General features: G+C 37.3%; 1 protein-coding gene across 2 annotated transcripts in view; it reads right to left on the reverse strand.

Annotated features, from left to right (window-relative positions):
• Positions 1-1,254: 1,254 nt before the first annotated feature.
• pik3c2g (phosphatidylinositol-4-phosphate 3-kinase catalytic subunit type 2 gamma) overlaps positions 1,255-16,026 on the reverse strand; it is a 36,519-nt gene continuing 21,747 nt past the window's right edge. For both annotated transcript variants that reach the window (XM_038284657.1, XM_038284658.1), the window contains exons 20-34: positions 13,597-13,777; positions 13,393-13,500; positions 13,216-13,308; positions 11,508-11,637; positions 11,294-11,430; positions 11,042-11,211; positions 10,788-10,944; positions 8,284-8,393; positions 7,105-7,273; positions 4,965-5,083; positions 4,768-4,864; positions 4,620-4,677; positions 4,459-4,538; positions 4,238-4,363; positions 1,255-2,599 (exon numbers count right to left, since the gene is read on the reverse strand). In XM_038284657.1, coding sequence (XP_038140585.1) covers positions 2,438-2,599; positions 4,238-4,363; positions 4,459-4,538; positions 4,620-4,677; positions 4,768-4,864; positions 4,965-5,083; positions 7,105-7,273; positions 8,284-8,393; positions 10,788-10,944; positions 11,042-11,211; positions 11,294-11,430; positions 11,508-11,637; positions 13,216-13,308; positions 13,393-13,500; positions 13,597-13,777 — 1,897 coding nt within the window. In that variant the 3' untranslated portion in view covers positions 1,255-2,437. The remainder of the gene's footprint in view (positions 2,600-4,237; positions 4,364-4,458; positions 4,539-4,619; positions 4,678-4,767; positions 4,865-4,964; positions 5,084-7,104; positions 7,274-8,283; positions 8,394-10,787; positions 10,945-11,041; positions 11,212-11,293; positions 11,431-11,507; positions 11,638-13,215; positions 13,309-13,392; positions 13,501-13,596; positions 13,778-16,026) is intronic.

Below are 16,026 nucleotides of genomic sequence, written 5' to 3' on the forward strand. Positions count from 1 at the left end.
TATCTAGATTTGGATTTTTTTTACAGTGCAGATCAAGCAAGAAAAAAAAAATCATAAAATAATTTGTTTGCCATTTAGATAAATACGGACCTACATTTTCAGATTAAAGCAAAAAAAGATCCCCTCTCATTCTTCCTGGTAAATATCAAGAAAAAAGTTTGCATCCACAGGTATAAACTGCTAAAAATGATATGTTTACATAGAAAAACACTGAAATACACTGGAAAAACGATCTAAATTATTAAAAAATGTCTTAAATTAAGTGTATTTACCCTTAATTTGAGTAGGTAAATTAGATAGTTTGCCAATGGAATGAGTATTTGACTCTTAAAATAAGATATTTAGATAAAATGCACTTGAAATAAAGTGATGCAATTGTGTTTTCTTATTTTGACTGCAAATTGTCTTGTTCCATTGGCAAAATGTCTCTTTTACCTTCTCAATTCAAGGACAAATGCACTTAATTTAAGAAAAAATGACTTATCTAGATGTAGAGTTTTTCCAGTGTAGCCTAATTAAAAAAAGCAGACATATGCAGACGATTTATGCATGCACTCAAATAAATTACACTCTGGTCCTTTGCATTTTTTCCACCATGGACTAAGTTTTAGGTTGGCAGAACACACCTGTCCACCTGAAATCAACCCCTAAGTGACAAAATACCTTTTCAGATATATACCTAAGCTTACACTGGAAAAAATCTAAATCTTGATAAGTCTTTTTTTTCTCAAAAAAAGTGCATTTGTTCTTGGATTAACGAGGTAAAACAGACATTTTGCCAATGGAACAAGACAATTTGCATTTAAAATAAGAAAACACAACTGCTTTTTGTTTTATTTCAAGTGCTTTTTATCTAATTATTTTATTTTAAGAGTAAAAATACTCATTCAATTGGCAGATCATTTTATTTATCAACTGAAATTAAGGGTAAATACAAATTTGTACAAATACAAATTGTTTTTGCAGTGTATGCACTGCAATAATAAGTAAAAATTCCTTAAATCAAGTGTATTTAACCTTAATTTTAGCAGGTAAATGGGATGGTTTGCCAATGGAATGAGTATTTTTACTCTTAAAATAAGATAATTAGATAAAATGCACTTTAAATAAGACAATGCAGTTGCTTTTTCTTATTTTAAATGTAAATTGTCTTGTTCCATTGGCAAAGTGTCTCACTTACCTCCTCAATTCAAGAACAAATGTACTTAGTTTAGGAACAAATTACTTATTTAGATTTCAATTTTTTGCAGTGTGTCAGCATGGATCGGCCCTTAAACTTGTAAAATTTAAGTTAAATTGTCTCCCCGGTGGCAAAAGATCATTTCAAACTATCATTTTATTGAGCATAGGCTCTTTTCCCCAATGAGTAAATCTAATTTAATTAAGTAAAGTTCTGCAATAACAGATATGTCGATTTTAGGATCGTTTCACACATCATTACCAGGGTTAAAAACAAATGTACTGTATGTGTTCTGTTGTTTTCACCTATCAAGGCTGGCATTGCTGAGTGATGCCAGTTTTATTAACGCTCCATTACCACAGTCATCAAAAAATAGCCTTCAGCAACGGCTCGCTGTTCCATTTGAGAATCCTATCAGGGATTATATAAATAGTCTCCAAAGAGGTATACATTATTGAGTTGAAATCAGTGCAGGGAAGTCTATTTCCATCTCCGTTCATCACTAAATCCTTTAAATGAGGTAAAAGAAAAGTACGGGTCAGCAGGCCTGTCAGGACAGGAATGGCATCAAGATAACAGAGACCCAGCTTGGCCTAGAGACGAGTAAGTGTGCATGTCAATCGGAACGCTTGTGTTTTATCGGCCTTGCCGTAAACACACACGTGCTCGACTGGATTTGAAGGCTGCTGATGGAGAAGACGGTGGACGGGGTGGGGGGCGGTTAACTCGGCCCTCCAGGCTTGAGATGCTGAGTTGTCATCCAGATCACACACTATCCTCACCTTTCCCTCACCCGCTTGTCTCTCGTTTCCAATTCCTCTGGTCAAGGACATGCAGCCTGGAGGGAGCAAACGTGTCTTTGCAGGTAAGAAACATCCCCTAATCTGTTACATCAATGCATGCAGACACTCTTATGATTCAGCTCAGAAAACAAAGCAAACATGACCACCGCTACACACTTTCCTTCATATATCACCCAGATGCAGTCATTTGAACTGCATAAAAAACTAGTAATTAATCTAATTTCACAGTAAACATGTATTTTAACTTTGTAACTTGGGCTAAAAATCCCAGCCACTGTCAGTGCTTTAAAAAAAAGTCTCTAAAAGTCATGTATGACTGGCATGATCTGCCTACTGTACAGTGCTCATCTTTTCCCCGTTGATAAAAATAACATCTACATGAAACATACAGTAAAATACAGTAAGTGTTTTGGCTCCCCCTGCTGGCAGCAGGCTCACAGTACAGTCTCCAGGGTCAAATGACACAGTTCCCAAGGGGAAACCACACCTCCTTGTCCAACACCTCATCTTCCAGTTTAATGTTGGTCGCAGCCACAAAAGTCTTCTTGGCCTTCCTGCTCTTCACAGTCACCTCCAGCACCATCCCATACAGCACCGGGACATGATTGTACTCCAGCTGTAAACGGGAGATGGACACACTTCAACTATGATGCAGCTTTGATATAAGAAGCATTTAAAGAAAAAGTCATATTCAGAATTCAAACTTCTGAAAGTACGTTAAATATGAAATTATTACATACTGTTCAATAAATGATAAGTGTTTTTAATTCAGAGTAATTACATCTGAATGTGCTTTACTGGAGGCATCCATGTTTGTCAAAGAACACTACTGCCACCTACTGGTTTGTGACGTCACGGTGCGGTATCGGCTGTTGATCAAGTCCCAGTGCTGTATCCGGTGTTTGTCGCAACGCGCTATTATCCAAGTCATCTTGAAAACATTCTTCTTCCAAATCTTTACTTATTAACGCTAAATTCATTAAATCACCGAAAATATATTAGTTTTAGGTATAGATAATGATCCATTGATCATTACTTGCTGACCGGACTTTTCCTTTAAGATGTGCTTCATTGGAGAAAATGCAATTTAAAAAAACAGACCTTAAGAAATAAATAAAACTAATGCAAAAGACTCTTGGATGAGACAGCAAATAATTAGAATATCTTTTAATCTACTTAGACTAAGTTTAACTTACTCAACTTAAATTACTAATAAAATTAATGAGCAAGTTTCTTTTTACTGATAAAAATTTGAGCTACTTGGTGTAAAAAACGACTGCAGCCATTGGAGTGCCATTTTCTCTTATCGGATTTTAGACCTATGGAAGAGGATTAGGGCCACTGGAAAACATAAATAAAAGTTAACTGATTTTTTAATTTTCTTTCAATTTAATTTGGGGAAAAAGTCAGAATTCTGACTTTAATCTCAGAATTCTAACTTTAATCTCAGAATTCTAACTTTAATCTCAGAATTCTAACTTTAATCTCAGAGTTGTGACTTTTTTTCTCAGAATTCTGACTTTTTTTCTCAGAATTCTAACTTTAATCTCAGAGTTCTGACTTTTTTAGTCAGAATTCTGATTTTTTTCCCTCAGAATTCTAACTTTAATCTCAGAATTCTAACTTTAATCTCAGAGTTCTGACTTTTTTTCTCAGAATTCTAACTTTAATCTCAGAATTCTAACTTTAATCTCAGAATTCTAACTTTAATCTCAGAATTCTGACTTTAATCTCAGAATTCTGACTTTTTTCTCAGAATTTTGACTTTAATCTCAGAATTTAGGATTTTAATGTAGATGGGCACCATGAAGAAAGAAATGTGGGAGCACTCAGCTTCACCGACAAAGATGTGAGTTGTTTGAGATGGCCAGTGACACATTGGTGGAAAATTACCGAATTAGGCAACTTTTTACGTGCCTGAGTGGTCCACTCATTAATGGAGTAGCAGAAGGTCATTAAAACAAGAGAGCTAGTCTCTAAAACAGACATGGCTATGGCTTGATGCTAACATGTTTGTTAGCTGTCAGAATTCTGAGAAAAAAAGTCAGAATTCTGAGAAAAAAGTATTTTTTTATTTCAGTTTAACATGGGAAAAAAAGTTTTTTTCCCATGTTAAACTGAAATAAAATGTAAAAATCAGTTAACTCTTTTTTTTTTCCAGTGGCTCTAACCCTCTTCCGTACAGACCAGATTTTCAAACCTTAAGTTCTAGAAACCTCTGTTATAAAACAGAAGTTTGAAGGGTGGACTTTACCAGCTCATTGAAAGTAGGGTGGTCGTTGTTGCTGACCACCTTTGTCTTCCTCTTGGAGGTCTGCTGGGGGTCTGGTCTCAGCCGCGTTACCACATACGCATCAGGGTTCGAACCATTTGGCAACTTCTGTTGAAAACCACCCAGAAAATCAGTTTAGACCGTTTTTTTTCCTTTCTGTTATTATCAAAGTCCCAAACATAGTGAGAAAAATGGGAACTAACAATGTTTTGCAGGTGTTTCACCAACACGGAGAGCTTGGCGTTAGAGTAAGAAATATGCAGCTGGATCTGAGGAGCTCCTCCTGCAACACATCACATAGATTATATCCAAACGCTCTCCCGTTACAGAACAATTATAGTTATTTCTTTGCTCTTATTATCACCTGTTACATTTTTTTCCACTTTGGGACCATCTAGAAACAAACTGCACACATATTCATCCTGCAGATAAAGCAAAGAGACAGTTCAAAATATGAATTAGAGATTTTAGATTATGAAAAAAAAAACTTTCCCCTGAGATTTGACACTTACTCCTTTGCACGGTCCCTTAAAAAGCTCTTTTAAGTAAGTGTTTAGCAGAGCCTTCCTCCTCTGTGGGGTGAATGACATCTTATACCAGCCTGGAAACCTTAGTTTGATCAAAAGATATGATTCAGGTTATACATATTAGAAAAAAAAAAAAACAATTAAAAATACAAGTGAGAAAAAAAAGATGTTCTTTTACTCACTGCGGTAGCTTAGATTCAATGAAGTACGTCTGGAGACTATTATGGATCATTTCAAACTGCCTAAACGTCTTCTGACTCGTCAGAATACCATCGTCAATGGTTATCTTTAGGCTGTAGGTCTGCAGTTCACACAAAGTAAACCCAAAATGAGGAAAGAGATGGGAAACAGCCAGAGACTTTCGCAGCAGACGGACAAGATCGGAATATTTCCAACTCCTTCTAGATGTTCTTAACCCTTTATAGGGCAAGTATGCTATTGATTTTATTCATAAGTGTTTTATAGCGATGTTTAGTTTTACATTTTGATTTTACCTGTAGCACTTTGAGATTTTAAAAAAAAATTTAAAGTCCCTTACAAATAAAATGTATTATTATTAAGTCATCATTTGATCACTAGCATACCCCTTACCTTAGTGAGGTCTAGAAGCACAATATCTATATCCAGCCAATGAGCAAAGACCCTGCTACATGGCTCTACATCTTATTTTGCAATTTGACCAATTAGATGAGGCCTTGAATTATATATGACCTACTGTAAATTAAGTTGGGGAAAAAAAGTTACGACAAAAATGTAAAAAGCTACACTGGAAAAACGATCTAGAAATAAGTAAAAATGTCTTAAATTAAGTGTATTTACCCTTAATTTGAGTAGGTAAATTAGATAGTTTGCCAATGGAATGAGTATTTGACTCCTAAAATAAGATATTTAGATAAAATGCACTTGAAATAAAGTGATGCAATTGTGTTTTCTTATTTTGACTGCAAATTGTCTTGTTCCATTGGCAAAATGTCTCTTTTACCTTCTCAATTCAAGGACAAATGCACTTATTTTAAGAAAAAATTACTTATCTAGATGTAGATTTTTTCCAGGGTAATTGAACATTTTAAAAGTAAAGTTAAAAATTATTAATCCTAGTTAAAAATTAGATTTAGGTTTATAAACTAAAAAATGTAAGTGCCAGTATCAGCATTAATGCTTCTAAGGTTATGCTGGACAAAAAAAAAATGTGTTTCTTTCTCTTCTCTCTTATTATATTGGGGCAAGTTGGCGTTTCTTGTTCATACATTGACATTGATTTTTTTACCATCAAAATATCCATATATTTTTAATGTTACAAATGTAATAAGGTCTTGTCCTGGATTCCAACAACACTATTGGCTTGAAATTTAAATTTTCAGAGTATTTAACTGAGAGCCCTATAAAGTGTTAAGGGAAAATGCCTCCAAAGGACTAAATCTGGTCATAAGAAAGCTTAAAAAAGCCCAATGTGACTCGGGTCTAGGGAAGCATGCTTATGAAACAGCTCTGTTACCAAGAAGCAAGGCAGCAAGGACTCGGACACCGTGTCCCCCAGACGGGCAGTACCAAAACTGAATTTCCCTTCAGGGATTAATAATTTATTATTGTTACTTCCTCCACTACTTCCCCCACGTCAGGACTGCTACTTTATGCACTATTTGCACCATTCGCACTACTGTTTGCACTGCATACATCTGAACTGCTACTGAGTTTACTCTGCCATATGCATCATTTGCACCACTGTTTGCACTGCAGACATCATGACTGCTATATTTGCACTATAGCCACTATACTGTGCAGTAATAATAATTGCACATGTTACAGTTACATCGTTTACATTGACTATTTGCACTAGTCATCCATCAGGACCACTGTAATGTTACTTTGTAAAAATTTTCCCGTAGACTTCCCATCTGCACATTTGTAATCTTCTTTAGTATTTAAACTAGTTCGTTGTTAGATTTTTAGTTATCCGAGCAGATACCTATATTTATTTTTATATCTATATATATATTTTTATTTCTATTTTATTTTATTTTTTTAATGCTATGGTTCATTATATTTTACTATGCACCGTGGGGTTGAGAGGACTGCAATTTCATCTGTGTTGTATGTTTACCATGTAGCACATTTGACAATAAAGTTGAGTTGATTGTATTGAAGAGCATAAGACCGTAGGATGCCAGATTACTACCAGTGTGGAATGACTCTCAGACAATGGGGATATCAAACTGATGAGAGGCTAAGTGTCTCTAGCATATTAGGATGCAACACGAAGCTCGGTGGGAGGTCAGCGATAAAATATTGCTTAACAAACACACAGCTGACATGTAGCCTCACCACAACTCGCCCCTTGACGTTGAAGCCCTCGATGACCGCTCCCTGGATGTTGGAGTTGGCTGCAGGAATGTTGTTCTGGGTTATTGACTGCTGCTTCTTTGGCTGAGCCAAAGTGTGGGTGAAGAAGTTAAACTTGACAGCAAAACAGTCCATACACTCCTTAATCTTTCTACAGTGGAGGAAAACACATGACGATGTAAAACTGGAGACAAGATGCACATCCTAGGCGATATGAGTGACATGAAGGTGGGCGGAACATTAAAGGAATAGTACACCCAAAACATGATTAGCCTTCATTTTCTACTCACCCCCATGCTGAACAACACTCTGGAGTACTTTTTTGATATCTCAAATGCATCTGGAGATCTGGGAGGCTTCTTGCTGTCTGCTGACATTCAAATAATGGAGGTCCATGGCGCCCGAGACAGAAAGGTCCACAAAAGTCCACAAAAACGTGTCAATATTCCTCCATACTGCTCGTCCAATGTAATCCAAGTGTCCTGAGTGGGTAGCATCCAGAATTTACTCGAAATGAAGTCATTTAGAACGTTTTAGAGCCTAAACAGTAGTGTATAGGATTTCCTAATAGCGCCCCCATGCGCGCTCACGATTCTACGGAAGCCGGCAGACCAAACCAGATGAAAGTGCGCGTTCAGCATCTGCTCTGCCGATAATGCAAGCGTAGAAGAAGAAATGTGCTGTTTACCTGTGCAAAGAAAGAAACAACGAAAGAAAAATGTCTGAGGACTTCAGTGTTGAGGAAGAGCATGAGTTCTTTGCCGAGCTGAATGCGCTGGTTTGGTCTGCCGGCTTCCGTAGAATCGTGAGCGCGCATGGGGGCGCTATTAGGAAATCCTATACACTACTGTTTATGCTCTAAAACGTTATAAATGACTTCGTTTCGAGTAAATTCTGGATGCTACCCACTCAGGACACTTGGATTACATTGGACGAGCAGTATGGAGGAATATTGACACGTTTTTTGTGGACTTTTATGGACCTTTCTGCCTCGGGCGCCATAGACCTCCATTATTTGAATGTCAGCAGACAGCAAGAAGACTCCCAGATCTCCAGATGCATTTGAGATATCAAAAAAGTACTCCAGAGTGTTGTTCAGCATGGGGGTGAGTAGAAAATGAAGGCTAATCATGTTTTGGGTGTACTATTCCTTTAACTTACTTTGTAAAGTAGGAAGTGGCTTCTAAGTCTGTGTCGTGAGGTTTGAGTTTGTTCTGGACAAACTCTAAGTCACTGATGTCCTTCAGTTCTGGCATTCCTGCTGAAAGCATCTGGAAAATCCACATCCTTATTATCCACACATTCTCAGGCAGACCATCAGCATTAACAGAGGCTTGCAAACCCTTTTAACCTTTTCACAGTTTGTAGAATAGAATAGAATTCAGCTTTATTGTCATTATATTGTCAGAAGTACAAAGCAACGAAATTAACGCTCTGTATTATGGATGCATGATATAATCAGCCCCCTATCGGTATCGGCCTTAAAACTGAATATCGGACATCGGCCACCCCACAGATATTTAACCCGATATTTGATCAGCTTCTGAGTTTCTAAAGTCTAAAAAAAAAATACTAGTTCTTCTCCTTCTCAAAAACTTCTTTTTTACAGACTTAAAAACTTCTAAATACGAGGGAAAAAATATTGATACATTAAAATATCACAATATCTTCATATGCTGATATATTGCCATTTAAAAACACCATATCAATCTCTTTTACTAATGAAATATTGATATATGTCATCGTTATGCTACGAAATCCCCCGAAAATCCACGAAATTTTGCCATATTTTTATATGTTGATATATTGACGCGGTATCGATCTATTTTACTAACAAAATCTCACAAGAATTTGCAAAATATCACGAGAGTTTGAAACAGAACGATGAAATTTCACGAGATTTTGAAAGTAAAATAGATCGATACCGCGTTTTTAAAAATCAATTTGATATCAGCATATGAAAATATATTTGAGTATATTATTTTTCAAAGTGTCAGAAATGGATAACAAAACTGCTATTTTCAATGACTACTTATTTTTGTCCAGCTTTAACATCGGTATCGATATCGGTTATCGGCTACATGAGCTTTAAAATATCGGCATATCGGATATCGGCCAAAATCCCAATATCGTGCATCCCTACTCTGTATTTAACCCATCCCCTTGGGGAGCAGCGGGCTGCCATTGTGCGGCGCCCGGAGAGCAGTGTGGGGTTAAGGGTCTTGCTTAGGGATACAGAGTGCAGGTTCCCAAAGGGGATTGGTTAAATGCAGAGGTAAACTGCTCCAATGTGAGATCAATAAAGTTCAATTCTTATGAATGATCATCATTATTATTATAGTAATTATCTATTAGTCTTACATAGGGGTGTAAATCCCTAGCCTTGTGAGACCATCCTGATCTCGCGAGCTTTCAAGGTTTCACTCGCAGATCAGTCTGGAGACTCTCCGTTAAAGAAAATTCGGAGCCGTTCACCAAACGAACGTCCAATCAGCGTTGGCTTTGAGGCGGGTTGAGGTGTGACGCAACGAGAAGCGCGACAGTTCAGTCTAAAGAACATGGCGGATTCAGCCGTTGAAACTAGCGTAGCTATCGAGCAAGTTTTATCGGAATTACAGAGTATTTCTTCACTGAAAGAAGAGCAAAACACTGCTCTGGAGGCTTTTCTCAGAGGAAAAGATGTTTTTGCTCTTCTCCCGACTGGTTTCGGCAAGAGTAGCCTGGCTTGTGGTTGTGTTTTCGTCGTCGCTCTGTTAGTACGTCATATGCTTCGTTGATCTGATTGGTTTATTTGGCCCGTCTATCACCAACATAGGCCAATCAGCTAACCAGTATTTTCGCCCCTTCCCAAAATTACTTCAACGGAAGGTTTCCAGATGGATATGCGGAGCAAATCCATCTGGCAGAGTCAGGTTAGTAAATCACACTCATCATGGTGATTCAATTCAGTATCGATTTCCTGACCCAACGATTCGATTATTTCCGATACTTAAGAATACACCACGATACGATACGATTTCATTAATTGGAAATAAATCAATGAAAGCTGCAATAACGTTATGCATTTTTTTTTTAGAAACAACAGCAAATAACAGAAGTAGAAAAGTTGTACTCCACCTTTTCCTATCAAAACCTCATTCACTGAAAAATAATAATAATAATTGGCCCTCATGTCCCTCCGTTGTCGGACTAAACTCGCCCCCACTTCCTCACCGCCTCGGCCGTATCTAGACCCCCAGCATGTAGCACAGACCACGCTTCAATATTGAGCATAAATCAAAAATGTCTGCATCAAGCTCACTGCAACACACTGCTGTAAGAGTATAACCAGGAAGCGAGGTAGGAGGGCAAAATAGGTTTAGCGCCGCCACAGCACGGGAGGGAGAATTACGCCCAGGAGCAAATGGATAAAAATAGACTGGAGGAAAAAAAAAAAATGAATCAATTCTCTTGCGGACGTATCGATGCATCGGATCGTCGGCTGTTGGATCCATGCATCGATACAAAACAATTATTATTTACACCCCTAGTCTTACACCTGAACACACCAATCTAGCAGAGGCAGCATCATGGTCAAGGCCTGTTTCTCATTAGTAAGATGCGAATATGATGTAAGGATGAGGATTTGATCAAATGGGAGACGTGTTTGATTGGAAAAGTCTTACCAGCTCCAACATGCCGAGTATCAGAGCAGAGCGACTTCTGATGATGTTATAAGCTTCGCAGCAAAGCTCCACAAAGCGATGGAGGCGCTGAGGCTTCTTTCCACCACCTGTGATGAGGTGCTGCATCTCAGACGTGAAAACGAAGGGTTTCCTGTCCCTGGTGTTATGTGAGAGAGGATGTTTGTTGACTTTTTTTAAATCTGTCTGACTTTCTGGTATTAACCCCAATAAATTGCTTTTCTCCATCAACTTGCCTTCTAAAGGTTCCAAATTTCTGCGCATTCCCCATGATTTTGCCAAAGTCAATGTGGAACATGTGTCCGCTGTGCTTCAGCATGATGTTGTCATTGTGGCGGTCACAGATCCCCAGGATGAAGGTGACTACACACCACCCTGCGCACGACTGGATGAAGTTCGTCACCGCCTGCATGTGCACAGCAGACCTTTTAAGCAATAAAAAAAACAAAACATGGCTGCCAAATGCATGGATTGGATGACGGTTTAACCTTTTCGTAGCCCTCTTTCGTTTTGTTCAGCATATGAAACCATTTCTCCAACGTGTCTTCTCGAAGCGTCCCACTTAGACCCCACTCCTGATGGATCTTTCCCAGGGTCACAGCCTCTGGCACAACTTCCACCAGGCCTGATGACCACAAACAATGCACTTAAAGAAAACCTTAGATAAGATGAAATCAAAAAACCAATAAGAATCTCCTTTACCCTGATCTTTGCCTGTGGAGAGACATCGATAGGTGATCATCTGCAGGTCCAGCCCCTCCTGGAGCCAAACCCAGTCCATCACACGGACTATCTGGAGAACCAGCATGTCCTGACGCAGGTTGTCCCCTACCTGGAATTAGATTGCTTCTATTTGAGTATTATTTTCCACATTAGAAACCAGAACAACAAGAACTGGATCAAGCATAAACATTCCTTAATTCCCATACTCCGCATACATCAGGTTCAGGTTTTAAACCCTATTAGAAACCTAAACTTAACTTAAAATAGATATTTAAAAACTAACTGAGTACCTTTTGTAATCATAATTTAAGTTTATAAGTAACATGGAACCAAGCTTTGCATTAATCTTAACTATAGAATATCATAGTACAACTTACTAACAATGTTCATACCTGGTTTAAGACCATAATGCATCTGGAAACTACCCTAAGAGTGATCTAATATTTATTAAACAAGGTTGTTCTTATTTTGAAGAGCAAGAGTATTCCCTTTGATGTCCTCCTCATATATTTTAGAGGTGATTAATCTCTCCCTGTTACAGGGATACGTACCAAAGGCTTTAAGGGTGGCTTTAATTAAACCTTTACCAAAGGTTTTGACCCAGATGACTTGGTCAATTATAGACCTATATCCATTCTTCCTTTCTGATCTAAAATCCTTGAGAAAGTAGTTGCCAAACATGTATGCGACTAACCTGACTCCACCAGATGGATTTGCTCCGCATATCCATCTGGAAACCTTTCGTTGAAGTTATTTTTGGAAGGGGCGAAAATACTGGTTAGCTGATTGGCCTATGTTGGTGATAGACGGGCCAAATAAACCAATCAGATCAACGAAGCATATGACGTACTAACAGAGCGACTCAACTAGCTAACTCAACGGTGAGTTTATTACTTTCATTTTTCAGTAGTTGAGTTAGCATTAGCTTGCATGACCGGCTCCGTCATGCTGGTTTTCCTTCCAGAGCGCCACAAGCGTCACGTCACGTGACTAAGAAAAGGTAACAGGATTGGCTGGGTGTTGGACGCCACAATCCATTGCTAATATCTGTGACCTGAAGTAACCCTTCCCTTTTAACATTGAATTTAGACGCCGAATTAAAGACAGTGAAATAGAGCCAGTTGAATCTCAGGAGGCTAAAAAATTTTGAAAGTTTGAATTTTGAAATTTTTTATGTTTTTATATGCAGATTTTTTAACACTCAAAAATTAAACTGAAAAATAAGTATTGAAAATGTAATCACTTTGAAATAGTAATGTGAAATTTTAGCTTGAAGAGAAAATAAATTAAATTTCAACTGTGTAGAAATAATGACAATGAATTTTTTTAGGTCAAAAATGTGTTCTGAGTATATTTTAACACTAAAACAGTAAGTACAAACATACAACATTTAAATTACAGTGGCATTTTTAATTCAAATCCCAGCGACACAGATTTACTTCCATAGAGACCCGTTCTATGCATACATGAAGACTGACACTTTCAGTTTGTAGATAATATTTCACACATAATATATAACATTTATTTAAGTAAATCCCTGCAGTTATTCCACACTGCAGCTTTATTTAAAGGGATGTATTTCATACTGGTGAGAGACGGAAAGCTAAACCAAAAACAAAGAAAGTAATGTAAAACACACACACATCCACTATTATAGATGGAAACATTCATAGACAATCTTACTAACCTTGCAAATGACACTGGTCTTTTTAGCCAGAGAATCTTCACATACGAATGTGACCCCCAGAGGAGAAGAATTAGCACTGTAGAATTTGCAGGCCTGCAAGAAGAGCACCCAGGAGTAACCATCAAAACAAAACCACCCACTTCATCCACAGTATAATAGAGAGGAGTGAGAGCTTACATCCAAGTCGACTCCTTTGACACTAAATGCAGGATCTAGTGGTAGACGGCAGGTGATGCCACCTCTGAAGAACTCGTGGATACGTTCCTTTTCTCTGTTTAAAACATTCTGAAAAGTGCCCAAAGTTACAGAATGAATAATAAAAAAGGCTTTACATCTTTTCTCATTGTTTGGCCTCATGCATCGTGGCATCTTTTTACAAACCTTACGCTGAGACTTGTCAGCAAAGCGGACTTTCTGGGCCACCTGAACGAGCACTTGAACCAAACGAGCCTCATAATCCAGCTCCTTCCTCAGCGCTTGGCCACAGCAGTGCAACAGCGCAGCTTTAACTTTATTAAACCAGCTGTGGAAGTAGCAGTCTGTGTTGGTTTCCTCCAAAAGCCTGACAAAAGATTTAATCAGTTAACATTTTAATAGGACAGAATAATACATTTCATACCAGAAAGTTTAGTTCATTACAAGTGAGACACTTTTCTCCATATAGTTAACCCTGTAATGCCGAATGTATCATATTTTATACATACGGTTTCTGAAATGTTTTGCGTCTGACACCTTTTGCATAATTTAATGGTAAAAACTTTGCTCAAAATCCTATTGTACACAATCAGATATACCTGATAAAAGAGGGCAGAAGACTACACAAAAAATAATCGTAATAGTAATAAATTATTAATATCAAAAATGTATTTCTGTTTTTTCTTTTTACATATTTTGTTAAAAGGCCAAATAAGGACTTCAAACCAAAAAAAACGTAATTTTCTGTTTTGTTTTATTCTTGGATCAGGCTTTAAAGGGTTAAAAAGGGGACCCGGGTTGTGCAAAGCGTTTGCACTCCATAGAAGCAGTAGTTTAGTTATTATACTGATTTTGAGCATACTGCACTGCAAAAACGATCTAGAAATAAGTAAAAATGTCTTAAATGAAGTGTTTTTACCCTTAATTTGAGTAGGTAAATATGAGGATTTGCCAATGAAATTAGTATCTTTACGCTTTCCCCTAGAACCCTACGGACCCACCGGTGGGTCCAGCTGCTACGTGACCTCGTAATTTTAACAAACCCCCAGTATTGATGTAAAAAACACATTTGGCACAGTTTGGTGACATTTATGGATAAATGTGCCAAAATGGCCTCTCCGCCTAAGAAATTTCTCACTAATACCATTCTAAAATAAATATGATTCATCTGATTGAGTCCAAATTTGGTATATTTTTACACAACATTTAGATTTAAAAGTCTGTACTACTTTTTTGTGCTATAAATAATATTTTGGTAGTGTTTTGCAATGTTTATTTCAAAGAAAATTTTGGCGGGGTTCAAAAAATGCAAAATATTTTGTATTTTGTCCCTAATATTTCAGGCAGGGTCAAAGCTACAATGGTGCTGACACCAGAAAACCATTCTATGATATCTTACCTTTACAGAGGTACCAAAAGTTTCATCTTAAATCTAATAGCTGTGAGGCTATAAGTTATTTACTTTTGTGTGTTTTTGTCAGGCAGAAATTTATTTATACCCCCTTAGGGTGTAAGAGGTTAAAATAAGATAATTAGATAATATGAACTTGAAATAAGACAATGCAATTGTTTTTTCTTATTTTAAATGTAAATTGTCTTGTTCCATTGGCAAATTCTCTCACTTTCATCCTCAATTGGAGAAGAAATGCACTTACTTTAAGAAATAATTACTTACTTAGATTTCCATTTTTTTGCAGTGTGTAAGTTCTGTTTAGGGGTGGGTATTGCCAAAGAAGTCACGATTCGATTCGAATCACGATTCACAGGCCACGATGCGATTCTATCACGATACTTGAATTATTGCGATGCATTGCAATATTTTCTCCTCCATGTTTTGTTTTTGAATGACTCGGCACAGTATCCCACGGCCGGAAATGCTTGTGACACAAGGCAGCGTGCGTCAACACATTTGCAGCGACATCTACTGGACTGGAAGTGGTATTGCACTTGTTTTTGGCTGATGTTTGCCAACCATTCATGCAATTTTATTTATTCATTTTTTTAAATTAATAATCGATTCTTGGCATCAAGAATCGATGCAGTAGATCACGAAAATTAGAATCAAGATGCATCATCATCACGATTATTTTGCACACCCCTAGTTCTGTTATCAAATTAATATAAAGGAAACAGTTTAGAAATGACCAAAGATAATAATTTTTATCTATTCTCCCATTTTGCAGAATCTGTTAGTTCAATCTCTAACGTTCTGCTTTGTCTCATAGTAGCTTCTAGGGCTGGGTATTTTCGTCAAAGTCCTGAGTCAATTCGATTTTGATTTATACAGTTCTAATTCGATTAATTTCGATTCGATCTGTTTTTGCAATAATGAAAGCAGTTCAACTGTTTGAAAATACGTATGTATTTTATTTTTTCCTGTCATATTAAACACAAAGTGCAAACTTGTAAATCAGACAGTTTAAACTTGAGATGTGAACAAAACTTGTTTGTGAAAAAGTGAAGTGTCACTTAAGCAAGCAGACGTAGCACAGTGGGGACACAGCAGACATGCATGAGCTGCATTATCTTCACTGAACAAAACATATTTGCAGCGCTGTCTGTAACAACTACAGGGTGTTTGTTAATGTCTTCAGTCAACCTATTGGGTATATTTGC

Source organism: Cyprinodon tularosa, unplaced genomic scaffold (assembly GCF_016077235.1).
Source record: "Cyprinodon tularosa strain WSP-4 unplaced genomic scaffold, ASM1607723v1 ctg200, whole genome shotgun sequence".
Classification (NCBI taxonomy): Eukaryota; Metazoa; Chordata; class Actinopteri; order Cyprinodontiformes; family Cyprinodontidae; genus Cyprinodon; species Cyprinodon tularosa.